The sequence below is a fragment of the Trichosurus vulpecula genome, chromosome 8 (genome assembly GCF_011100635.1).
Source record: "Trichosurus vulpecula isolate mTriVul1 chromosome 8, mTriVul1.pri, whole genome shotgun sequence".
In the NCBI taxonomy this organism is placed as follows: Eukaryota; Metazoa; Chordata; class Mammalia; order Diprotodontia; family Phalangeridae; genus Trichosurus; species Trichosurus vulpecula.
The window spans coordinates 264684572-264697993 of record NC_050580.1 but is presented as its reverse complement, the minus strand read 5'-3'; the positions used below and the strand labels follow the sequence as shown (position 1 = coordinate 264697993).

General features: G+C 42.5%; 1 protein-coding gene across 3 annotated transcripts in view; it reads left to right on the top strand.

The window, feature by feature from the left end:
• The first annotated feature begins 5607 nt into the window (after positions 1 to 5607).
• The window catches only part of PRKD1 (protein kinase D1), a 431283-nt gene continuing 423468 nt past the window's right edge, over positions 5608 to 13422 (top strand). For all 3 annotated transcript variants that reach the window (XM_036736930.1, XM_036736933.1, XM_036736931.1), the window contains exon 1: positions 5608 to 5908. In XM_036736930.1, coding sequence (XP_036592825.1) covers positions 5645 to 5908 — 264 coding nt within the window. In that variant the 5' untranslated portion in view covers positions 5608 to 5644. The remainder of the gene's footprint in view (positions 5909 to 13422) is intronic.

The following is a 13422-nucleotide window of genomic DNA, read 5'->3' as shown; positions in this document are numbered from 1 at the left end:
GCATTTTACACAAAGTAAGTGCTTAATCATTCCTTAATTGATTCATTCTATTAGTTGCCTTCAAATCACAGCTCAGGGTCATTTTCTATTACCCCAGATGCATGTACTTTCTTCTTCTTGAAATTTCTTTGCGTGAACTTTGTATTTATTCACTTAGACCTATATCCCAGTAGAAAGCAAGCTACTTGAGGGCAGGAATGGCATTGTTTTGACCTTTGAGTCCTCAGTGCCTGTGCAGGGTATCTCCCAGTAAGGTGCTTATACAAGTCTCTGTTGGATTGAACGGGCCACAGTAAAGTATAAGAATAATAGCAAAACTTGGGGATTACAGGCTGAAATAGAATCCTTTCACCTGGAGGGAGAAGAAGAGTAAATACAGAAGGAGCTCAACAACTTTTTGCATCCTGGAACTAATTTAAAACCCAATGTGTTTTTTTTAAAGATTATTCTTTCTCTTTCTCAACACTTCATATGCAGATATACCACCTGCTGTAGATATCAAATTTGTTTAAATGCTCTTTGAGTGCTTAAAGTGATTCACCTTTATCTGTACAGGCAGGGTATACATTTAATTTGATTTAATATGAAGTAAAGGGTTTATGCAAACAAACATTCAAAGAATGAAGGGACATGGAATAGGATTGAAAGCTAGAAGGGAAAGATCATCTAGTCCAATTCCTTCCTTTTACATGGAAAGGAGTTTAGGAGTTCTCCTAAACAACCAAACCATACAGCATAAAAGTTTTCCTAAAACTCAATAACAAATAGTAAAGAAGGACTTTCTTTCACTAGGATGAATATATTGAGCATTGTCCATTGAGTTAAGACAACTGTGTGACACTGAACTTCTAGTGGTTGTTAGGCTGTGAAAGGAGACCATCATCTCCGAGGGCATAGACCTACAGAGTGTCAAGAAAAGAGTTAGCTATGAAGGAAGAACCCAAATCTGGAGGAAGCTCTTGAAAGTTCACTTCACATTTTTCCTTGCATCTCTTTAGAAAGTGGTGTTTTACAGCAGAACCACGTGGTGTTGTCCAATGGAGTAATGCCCTTTAGCAGATTCATATTGAATCTTTGGTAGGGGAATGGAGACCAGGCTCTTCTCTGAGATCCCTAGAGTTGAGAACCCTGATGGTCCTAGAGTGTGGATTTCAGATATTTCCAAAAACGTATAGTGTTACTCTAGAATAGGATGACAGCTAAGTCCAAAGCTGGAGGTGGTGGGCACTATAGCTAAGCAGTGAAATAGCATCATGTTGGATGTTCGTTTTGGAACAGTATCCAGGGATGTCCAATGGAGCAGGATAAAGTGGCAACCTATGGAGCGGTATCTGACAGAGACTATGAGACAAGGTCAGCAGGAGCAGTGTCCTGCAGTTTTACCCAGGAGATGTTTTGTTGCAATTGCATCCTCCAACTGGTTATTAAAGATAAACACACTAGTGTTATCACTGGTAGTTTCAGGAGTGTAGAGGCACAGAATATGTTGATCCTAGGGTAGTCATCCCTTGGGGATCCTAACCAGTGAGTGTGACTTGGGGCCATTGCCCAGAGGAATGAAGTAAGCTGTCTACCATTACACAGTGAATAAAAGGGCTAGGATTCTAGTTGAGACCTCCTGCTTTTAGGCCCAGTGTTATTTTCAGTACACCACATCTACTAGAAGTCCAAAAACATTTGGATAGGGGTGTACACATCTGGATAATTCTGATTAGAGAAAATACTTGAGATTGCATAGAATACTATTTCCACTTCTACTTAAATTTCCTCAATTAAAACGTGTTGCTTTTCCAACCTAGTAGAACGTACATCTTTTTTTTTACCCATTGTGGATTTGAAAAACAAAGTCATTTAAAAATTTCTTTGTGCCAAACAAAACAAATTATTTTTTCTTCTACCATGAAAAGCTATTTTTCCTGATTATGTCACTCAGAAATAAATATGCCAGACTCCCTAAAAAATTCATTTTCCAAATCAAGCATAAGAAACCACACATACAGAATTTCAGTTCAAGAATATTTTTTCCAGGAAGAGACCCAAAATGTAACTTGGACCAATTGTGCCTTTTTATTTTTTTTCTTACAGATTTTCCTAAATTCATTCATTGTTGCATGCTATATACAGATTACTAATAGATGTTAAGTGGTATAAAATACAGTTCTATAGACCTTTCTGCCTAGTTCTATGTCATAGAAAATGTTTGGACCAGGATCAATAAACAACAAATGAAATGCCCTTGTTAGTCACAGCGGAAAAATGTATACACATAACACTGAATCAGTAAGAAAAGAAGTAAGGTTAGCATATTAGTAGCCATTGGGCACTGAGAAATGGAATAGAAGTTCCTTTCTGCCTTCATAAAAAAGAAATAAGTAGTTCCATTCATTGTTTCTGGCTTTGAATGCCCCAGTGACTTAATGAGAACTTAAGTCTATAGAACACTGTACTACAGTTATAGTTGGCAACTCAAAGCACAAGCCTTCCAGGATATTGAAGCTGGGGAACAAAGTGGGAAAGTGGAGACTTCATTCTGTTTTCTAAAGGGAGGCAAATGCACCCCTTTTACTGTACCTTCTAATCCATCTTAATTTGTATTAGAACAACAACCTCAATTATTTTCAACAAGGGATGTTGTTCACAGAAATCTGGACTAACAAAGGCCTTGCAAAAGGAATAGCATAATTTGCACTGCACACTACTATAACTATCATCAACGCACAATTTAAGACTTCAGTGTTTTAAAAACAATGTATTGGAATTTTCCTCCCCTCCTCAACATGAGTTTGGTGCTTTGTATATTTGAGATAGCAAAGCACAACAAGTAAAGCGCTTGGCATTTACAAGAGGTGAATTCAAATCCCACCTCAGATATTTTTACTGGGTCTGTGACCCTGGGCAAGTCACAAATCTTTCAAAGCCTCAGTTTCCACATCTATAAAATGGATGATAATAATTGCATATCTTACAGAAGTGTTGTATGGATCAAATCAGACAATTTATGAGTGCTTTGCAAGGCTTAAAAAGTTATACATCCATGAATTATTATTATGATAGACTTTATAAACATCATGGGTTAAATAGTAATATTCAGACTTGTCATAAATGGAGGATATTTGCTTATCCATGGAGAAGACTTATTTGATCTTCTGTATAGTTCTTTTTGGCTGTAGTTACTTATTATTTTGTGAGGTACCAAAATTCAGAGCCGAGCACCAGCACCATCTGGTTTTTTTAGTGTATGATTATTTATTTGACAATGTTTTAGTGAAATATAATGTTGGAAATGCTCTTTCTATGAATGAAAGATTATGACCATTTGGTCAAAACTAGTGTTCTGACTGCGCTAGATAATCAGTCTAAAGTTGACCCCAGAGGCCTTCTACTCTAACGCCTTAGTGTACAAATGAAGAAACTGAGGGAGATTATGGGATTTGCCCAAGGTCACCCTCCACATTAAGTACCACTTTTGAAGACGCATCCTTTTAATTCCAGAGCCAGTGCTTTTGCCACTGGTACTTACTCCATTGGCTTATCCATGTTCCTATTCTTTCTTCATTTTGTTTTTTTCTCTAGCTGGACAACTTCATCATAGAATTTTTACCTTAAGACTTTTAATTTTCCAGGAGTTTAAGGGATAGATTGAGAAAAAGTATGAAAAAAAGTGAAATAACCTACTTCACTGTCCTCTGCCCCATTTGCTTTTGGTATAAATAATGCTGTTTCTTGATCATTTTACTTAAACTTTTAAAAAGAAGCTAGAGTTGGGGAAGAGAGAGAACTCCCAGCTCCTTAGTCAGATACAGGATGGCTATTTCTTCTGTTCATGGAAATCCTGTGTGATCTGGTTTGTCCAGGAAAAGCTAGTCAAATCTCTGAAGAAAAGGAAAGAAAAGATCCATCTCTTCTGTGAAATCATGTAAAATCTGTAAAAATCATGAGGGCTCTGACTTTGGGGGAAAACACACACACACACACACACACACAATCACTGCATAGCTTCATATGAACCTTTTACATTAACAGAACTCTAGTCTCGTAGCAGTATAGGAGATTAGGGTTAGCCTTTGAGAAGAAAAAAAAGAAAAAGAGGAAGGAAAGAAAACAAGAAAGCACGAAAATATAGGAAGGTTTAATAAGCGCACTCTTAAGGAATGGTGTGTTGAGGTTTGCATTAGGGGAGGCGGGCGGAGCGACAGAGGGTTTTCACTTTCACTGAGTACAGTGGGGCCACGAAATGACTGATGTCGTCCAGAAGCCAAAAGCTGAGGAGCCACCCAGTCTTGGGGGGCGGGGGGGCAGTGTTAGCCTCTCCTGGCGCTGAAAGCATCACTGCTTTTCCTCTTGTAGGCTAAGTCAGGAACTTCAATTTGATAGGGGAGAGGTCGATGGGGGCACAGACTTCAGTGGCATCAGCCAGGCCCTGAAATGCGCAGTGTAGAGGAAAGACTTCACACGTCCTCTCCTAGCAATCCTCCGGCAGAAGAAGTCCTTTCTTAAGGAGAAATACCCATTCCCCCTCCCCTCTTTACGCCTGGCGCCTAGGGAGACCGGGGGAGAGACAGAGGTGGGGGAGAGACGCGGGTGGGGGGGACGCTGTGCCTCCAGGGGTGGCAGCAGCGGGCGGGGCTGGATGTATGTACGTGGTGCCAGAGAGAGACAAGGTAGTGACGGGTTTCAATACGATTCCACCCTGGTTGGCAAACTGCCGAGAGGTGCCCGAGCAAAGGGAGCGCAGTGGTGGCTGCAGTCACCCCCTTGGTGCCCACCCTCCCCTACGGCGCCTTCTAGGACGGGGGCGGTTCCGAAGCTAGCCAGGCAGCCGCAGGACGCTCCGGGGGCCAGCCAGGGCTCAAGTTTTGTCCTTAGGGCTTCTGGAGGTGGCTGGTGAGGCTCAGGGCAAGGACGCAGGACCAAAGCAGGGAGCTAGGGCTCAGACGGCGGCGCATCCTCCCCTGGCAGGGGACCCCGGGGAGGGACGGACGACCGGGCAGCCCGCCCCCAGCCTCCAGGCCCGGGGCGAGCGGGGACTCTGCGCTGGCTCCCCCAGACTCCCCCGACTGGGGCTCCCGCGGCCCCGGCGCCCACTGGGTGGCGGCTTCAGCTGCGCCCGCCCCTCCGATCTCTCGTCCCCGCCCTCCCAGCCTCCCTCCCCTCCGTGCCCTCCCCCCGCCCCCGGGCTCCGTGCGCCAGGCTGACCGGGCGCTTCCAGTCCGCCAGCAGCGGCCACATCTCGGCGGCGGTGGAGGTGGCGGCTTTCCCACCCCCTGCTCCCTGGCTGCCCGGGCCCGGGCTCCCTCGCTCGCCCTTTCCTGGCCGTACCCTCCTCCCGGCCTCGGCCATCTTCCCCCGCTCCCCCTCCCGTCCCGAACCTCGTCTCCCCCCCTCCTCTGGCCGCGGGACTTTTCCGGAAAGTTTGTTATTTTCCGCCGAGGCTCGGCTGGGCTAGAAGCGCCTCACTCTCCAGCCGCCAAACTTTTCCCCTCGTTCTGCCGTCCTTCCTCCCCCTCGGCTTTCTCTTCTCTCCCTTGCGCCTGCTCCCCCTCTTAGCGGTGCCCTCCCGTCCTTTCTGCCCGCTCCTCCTGGGCTCCCCTCTCTGCCGATCTCCCTCCTCCAGACACACCTCCACGCCCGGGCCAGTTTCCCGATGAGCGCCCCTCCGGTCATCCGGCCGCCCAGCCCTTTGCTGCCGGTGGCAGTGGCGGCGGCGGCGGCGGCGTCCGCTCTGGTCCAAGGGCCGGTGCCGGTACCGACCCCGGCTCTGACTCCGGCTCTGGCTCCGGCCGGGGGCATCTCCTTTCATCTCCAGATCGGGCTGAGCCGGGAACCCGTGCTGCTGCTGCAGGACTCCTCGGGGGAGTACAGCTTGGCTCACGTCCGGGAGATGGCTTGCTCCATAGTGGACCAGAAGGTAAGGCGGCCGGCTCTCTGGGTCTCTGGGTCTCTGTCCCTATTTGCATAGGGGGCGCTCCCCGAGCTCTCCCCTGGTCAGTTCTCTCGGTCCTGGCTAAGTGTCTTTCTCTGTTGGGGTCAGTCCAGCTGGTTGGACTTTTATACTATCCTTCCCACCTGGGGTCCGACTGGTTCTGGGGTCTAGGAGGGTTTGGATATTGACAGAAGGACGGATTCAGCCCCGGCGTCCGGAACGTCACTCTAGATGACTTGCCATCAGCCCCTCTATTCTTTACTTATCTTCCCCCATCTTTTTTCTTCTCTTGGTGTTTTTACCCACTATTTGAAGACACCCCTCCACCCACACCCATTTGTTTACCCTTTCCATTTTCACGATTTCCATCATCTTTGTCTCCATTCATCCCTCGCTTTCTCACTTGTGTCTTTTCTTGAAGCATCTCTGCCACCTAAGAAGAGTTTCCCACGGGATGATCTCGGAGCTTTTTCATCTTCTTCCTTAGACCCTGCTTAGCCTTCCAATTAGAGCTGAGGAGTTAATTGAATGGTGTGGAGCATTTTTGCTTTCCTGAGCTGGGAAGGGAGGAGATGAGGAATTTCTCACCTGTCAGATAAAGTTTAAGTGGCAAGAGAGTCCAGCTGTGATAACAACAGACTCAACTCTGACCATCACTCAAACCATGGCTCCCCCCACCCTTTCTGAACCGTTAGATAATACATTTTCCATTGATAAAGCTTGAAATTTTCACAGCCTTCTGCAACCACCTCTATTTACACTAGCAGGGTATGAATGAAGATCAGGAAACTTTTACACTATCTTTCCCAAGAAACTGAACCATCTAGGGTGGAAAACTTCACCACAGGACAGCTCACATCTTGGTTGTGCCTGGAGTTGAAGAAAACTGGAGGGTAACTGCTAATTTTGCAGCCAGGAAGACTATTCCCTCCCCCAACTTTTACAGCTAGTCAATCGATTCCAGGTTGTCCCAGTACCCATCTATATGGGTGTTATATGGAAGGACTGATAAGAGTGAAAAGAGGCTGGGGACAGCAGGCGCCAGCCCGCTTAGTATAAACAGCCAAAGATGTTGGAGGTGGAGACTGGGATTTCTAAGAGAGTTGGTGCTGAATTTCACCCTCGAGAATTGGCAAGTGACTTCTGAAGGATGACTTAAAGAATCTAGAATCACTCTCTGTGAACAGTTTTGTTACAGAACTGAATTCTGGGGAAAGGGGCCATACAGCCAGAGAGCAAGGGAGACCAGCATAAGTGTGTGTGTATGTATTTGGGGGGCGGAGATTGTGGGAGAATCTAAAAGTTGTAAAAGACTGGAGTAGTGTAGGAATAACACTGAGTGCCAGGAATCCCATGTGTTATATAAATTATCAGAAGCAGTAACTTTTTATGTATAAGAAAAAGACCTGTAATTTTTAATTGCAAGTATGCTTTTTGGAGAACATGGTAAAAATCATTGAGAGCCGCACTGTCATTGTAATGTCATTATAATCAATGTTGTGGCATGTTCATTATATGTCGAGAGGAGCTTAAAGCACTCTAAGAAGTTACTTCTAAAGGTGCTCAGTCTTACTCTGAAAGTTTATAGTTTGATGAAAATGGTCAGTAAGGACAGAAACCAACAAAATCATATTAAAAATAGAAACAGAAACATATCAGTGATTAGCAAATGTTTATTGAGTGATGGTACAACAAATTGCACAGAGACTGGATTGTTAAAGAAAAAGTATGAATCTAAAGGGACTGCTGGAATAGATTGAGTCAGTAATTATTATATAGGATAATCTGAATAGGCTTTTTGATGTTTCAAAGAAAGGAAGGGCTATTGTCATAGACTACGATGTGAGGCAACTGAAGTGAGATGAAAAGGTTTAGGAAAAGCATTTTAAGTGAGGAATGGTTACCAGTTTGATTGATTGGAGCAGACTGTAGGGCAGAGAGGGAAAAGATGAAATAGGAGGCTAATTGTCCAGGGACAATTGAGAGCTGCTTACAACCTTTCTGAATACAGATGTGACATGACCAGAAGTAATCTGGAAGGTGATGTGTTTCATTCTGCAGACAGTATTTTAGAGTAGAGAGAGTCTAAAGGCATGGAGTCCAGCAAAAAAGCTATTCCCTTCGTTCAGTCATGAACTAGTTAGAGCCACCAGGGCTATGGAAAATGGAATTTGAGAATACATCCAGAAAAATGCTCAGAATTTGGTATCTGGTTGATGGTAAATGGACAAAGTCTCCAGCTATAATGGAGAAAATGGAATAGAGTCAGAGTTCTCAAGGTTTAAGATAATGATTTTTATTATTATTATTATTATTATTATTATTATTATTATAGGATGATCATCTTAGAAGTGGATTAGACCTTAGGGGCCACTAGTTGAACACCTAATTTTTTTTCAAATGAAGAAACAAAGGCTTAAAGAAATTAAATGACTTTCACATGGTTGCATATCTAATAGGTATTCTGAGGTAGGATTTGAACCCGGTTCTTCCTAATTTCAACTTCAGCACTGTCCACATGCTGCCTTCCTACACTTGTTTAGCTTTGGACTGTGGGAGGAAATATGGGTTACAAATGCCCTGGCTATAGCACTATACAGAGACTGAGGTTTGAGAGTTATTTGTATACAAGTAATAATTAAGAGCAGAAGATAGGCTGTCTGCCCCTACATTACAAAACTGTACGTAACGCTGCGAGAGATCAGGACCGTGAGGGAACTGGAGATCACGCCATTGGGCTCTATTGAAGAAATGAAGAATATTTAGCTAGAAGAGAAGACTTAAGAGATAGGAACGTACTTAGTGCATGCTTTTTCCTCTGCCTGGAATAAACCTCCTACTCTGCTATTCTTCCTTTTAAAGGGTCATCCATCAAGTCTCATCTCAAGGCCCAACTTTTCCTGGAAACTTTTCCTGATCCTCCTATTTGTATATAAATGCTCTTTTTCTCCTCTGAATCTCAGAGCACTTTGTCTTTTGCTTAGCCAAGTTCTCTTACTCTGCTTTTTAAGTTAGTTTTGAACTTATGTGGTTAAGATGGTGTAGTGGTTGGAATACTCATTTAAGAATGGAGTTTGAATTCCACCTCGAAACTTAGTAGTCTTGTGACCCTGGGCTTAACCTTTCCCACCCTCATTTTTTAAAATTTGTAAAATGGGTATTATAATAATAGCATCTCCCTCACAGGGTTCTTGTGTGGGGATCAAATGAAGTGAAATGCTTTGCAAACCTTAAAGAAATGGAAGAGCTGCAGAAATGCTAGCTGTTATTTAACTGGACTTGTGATTTCACTGACATAGCGTCCATATACTTGTTTTACTCCTATTACATGGTAAGATCCTTGAGAATAGTGACTCTATCTTAATCATCTTTGTATCCCCCGAAGTTCATAGTGCATTGCCTTGCACATGGTAGGAGCTCAGTTTTTATTAGCTGAAGTGTTTAGTGAATTTTGATGGGGAGGAGGAGGACTCTGGCTCAATGAAGAGCGCAAAGGGGGATGGTGGCATTTTAGGAATGGGGGGAATAAGATACAGACAATGAAAAGGCATGTGGACATAGGAGGATTCTTTATTCTTGAAGGAAGGGAGGGATTACCTGAATAGATTGAAGACCATGTCTGAATGACAGTGAGGTTTGATAAGTTACTATTAACTTGGTGATCTCAATTTCTTCTGCAAATTACACTTTAAAACAATCAACTGCCTGGAAGGAGAGACTCTTTAAGAGAGAGGTGAAAGTTAGAAATGGCCTCCTGATATTGTGGACTAGGAAAAAAGCCAGAAATAGCTAGGGTAGGGTTAAAACAAAGATTTAAAAATAGTCCAAGATCATCCTTTATTTTTTAAAAAAATCCCTCTATGTGGTTTTTTTTTTTCACTTGGTCAAGAGTAAGGTTATTCAGATGTTCACTTTTTACTTCATTTCAAAATAGAAAAAAATAGTTTCATCCTTTACAAAGATGCCCCTGACTTTAAATTTTAGAATTAGTAGTATATGCATGCTTTATATCATCAATATAGGCAACAGAATTATCACCAAAATTAAAAGGAGGGAATGGCTCCTTTTTATACAGTGTAGAATGGCTTCTGTTATATAGTATAGGCCAAGGGTACTTCACCTAGGATTATTCTGATACCTCATCCAGGTATGGAGGTGATCCTGGGTTCTCAGTCTGTGCATTCTGGAAGATTGTAGCCAGCTGGAGAATTTCCCAAGTATCAGCCCAGCAACAGACTAATATGTCTGTTTTGACGTGACAAACTTTACCAGACACCCTTGACCACCAGGGTAATGAATTATTTTTATTTTTGCTACACAAAGACTATCCACTAAAAGGATTGTAATCTGCATTGGTGAAGGGAATACCCATGCTGTTGAAATCTTATAGTTTTTGAAATGTTTTGAAGCAAATAAACTCAGATTGTATCTTTACATAACAGCAGTTGTTTGACCATGGACAATTATCTGGTGTCATTTATTTGTGCCTGAAAAGTTTTGATATTATCTACGAACCTCACTAGACTATGTTTTGGATTGTGGTTTTTTTTTGTTTCTTTCTGGGGGGGGATTGGCGGGGGGGGGGGGAGCAGGTGATGTTGGCAGGAGGTTATTTCTTGATTTAGTGCAAGTCTGTGATTTCAGTGATATAGGAAACTCCCAATGAGAAAACTCCCTCCACCAATGCAGATTACCACTGAAAGATTAAATGACCTGCCCAGGGTCACATAGACAAAATGTGTTAGAGAGGTGACACTTGAACTCTGGTCTTCCCAGTCCCTCCTTTTAATTTCAGTGATAATTCTGAACTTGCATTTTCTTTTAAACAATTCATAAGTTTGCATGGTATTATTAATGTATGCTCTTTTTAGAAGGAACAACTCAAGGTTCTGTTGGCTATAGAAGATGTAAACCAATTTGTCTTTTTCGCTCAAGCATATGACCTTGGCGGCTGGCTTTATATAGACATGTTTTCTTTTACTACTGTGAATGCTTATTGGTTTAGGAAGGAAAAAAAAGAAGTTGGCTTACTTTGAAACACTGCTACTTTCTAGTATCAAAGGAACCTAGTGCATGAAGACTGAGAAAGAATTGTTTTGAAGGAAGCACCTAACAGTATTAAAGAGGAAGAAAAGCTTGGAGTTTTTGCTCCCTTTCCACGGCCCATATCAAGGAAAGGAAGTAAAGTGCTTTTTTTTTCTTATAAGTAATATTAAGTTGGGATGATGTGATGTAATTAAAATGACTACCTACTCACTTTGACTGTTACTGTCCTGGATTGAAAACGAGCTATTCTTCATCAAATTACTTGAGCTGAGGTATCATAGCTAAAGAATCCTAGCCTATGTCTCCAGATTAGACACTTAGACATTTTTAATTATGTGGACCCAGAACTAGAAGAGCAAGATTTTAATTGGAAGCATTTTGCCGCATAGGAGAAACAAAAGTTAGAGGCTAGGTGTTTAGGGTTGGAAAAAGAGAGGGTTACTGACTGAAATGCCTGTTATCAAGTCCTTATGTTGTCGCTGTTTGTACTTTACTCATTTTTAAAATTTCTCTTCTGTAGTGGTGGAATTATGTTCCCCCTCCCTTTAGAACATCTTTTAGCTATTCCTCACCGTCCTCATTGAGTGCGTTAGTCTTCCATATCTTTCTATTGTTCCAGAGAGCTGGCTGATGCAGAAAAGTCCTCTTTGGAAATTAAAAGCAGTCGTATTTTTTAACTAATTCTGGGGTTGGAGGCCTGGATACATATATGGTTTTCATTTTCTGTTGTGTGTGTATATGCTTGTATGTGTGTGTGTGTGTGTGTGTGTGTGTATACATATATATACACATATATATATGCACCTATATAGTTTTCTCTGCATTCTACTCATCCTTTGCTTAGTACTGCAATACAAAATTGTGCATTTCTTGTAGGTGATTATTAGGGAATAGTAATTTTCAGGTTTTTTTGTTGTTTGTTGTTCAGTCATTTCAGTCCTCTCCCACCTTTCATGACCCCATTCGGGGTTTTCTTGGCAAAGACACTGGAGTGGTTTGCCATTTCCTTCTCCAGCTTATTTTACAAATGAGGAAACTGAGGAAAATGGGTTAAGTGACTTGCCCTGAGTCACTGAGCTGGTAAGTGTCTGAAGCTTAATTTGAACTCAGGTCTAAGTGATTCTAGGCCTGGCCCCCTCTCCACTTTTTCACTTAGCCGCCTGCTGACTTGACAATAGCTGACACTTAGAAAGAAACACACATCATTCACTGGATCCCCACAAGTATCAGCACAGAAGGCGTGGCTATCTCCATTTTTTAGATGTGTTACATGGCTTGCTGATAGTTACACACTGGTAGGAAGGAAAGACTGGATTCAAAGCAGAGTCTCTCCTGACTCCAGTTTCAGCTCTTTTCCCTACCAAGCAGTGCGGCTGTTTCTAATTGAATTGAATACATCTGTGTGGTAAAGGAATTGATAAGCTTCTGTACTAACCAATTATCCAGATGTTTGCCTTAAAATGTTCTTACCCTAAGGGAAATCTGTCAGTAGGAATACAGGGATATTAATAAAGATGAAACACTTGGCCCATAAAACTACACTTTGTGATTTTGTGCTGGTGAGAAAGTTTTAAAAATTACTTTATGTTGGTTAATTGTATTTAGTCAGCTGATTGTATGGAACTGTGGATGGATCTGAAAACGAGGAAGGTCAGTTGTCATAGGCAGCGTCATAATAGCTGAAAGCTATAGATAATGCTTGGGGCAGCCAAGGTGGGACAGTGGTTAGAGCGCCAGGCCTGGAGTCAGAAACTCATCTTCCTGAACTCAAATTCAACCTCAGAAATTTACTAGTTGGGTGACTGGGCAAATCACTTAATCCTGTTTGCCTCAGTTTCCTTGTCTGTGAAATGAGCTGAAGAAGGAAATGGCAAACACTCTAGTATCTTTGCCAAGAAAACTCCAAATGGGGTCATAGAGAGTTGAACCCTACTGAACCACATTCCTAACACATGAATTACACAAAGCAAGTGTAATAGCAAATGTTTCTTTGAATGAAAGAGTGAATAAATGAGGGCAGTGTGTCTAAAGGAAGGCATGCTGGATTTGCAGTCAGAGGCTGTAAGTTCAAATCTCAGCTCTTTTACTTATTATTAACTCTCTGGCATTGGAGAATCTCACTTAACACATCTGGTCCTGAATTTACTCATCTGTAAAATCATGGGAAGATGCTGCTGTATATTTGTAATTTTTCTTAGAAGAAGATTCTGGCTTTGCAGTGTGTCAGGGACTCCTGGGTAAGGAAACATCTCCTACGAATGCAAATTAGCACCCATGCTTTAATTGTTTCCTGGAGGTGCTGAGCTGTTAAGCGACTTTCCCAGAGTCACCCTCAGTTTCCTTCCAGTTTTTGTCAGAAGTGGAATTTGGCCCCGGGTTGTCTAGATTCCACCGCCTATTCTCTGTTAACCTGACTCTCCTTACATGTGTAATTATGAACAAAATTTGCATGC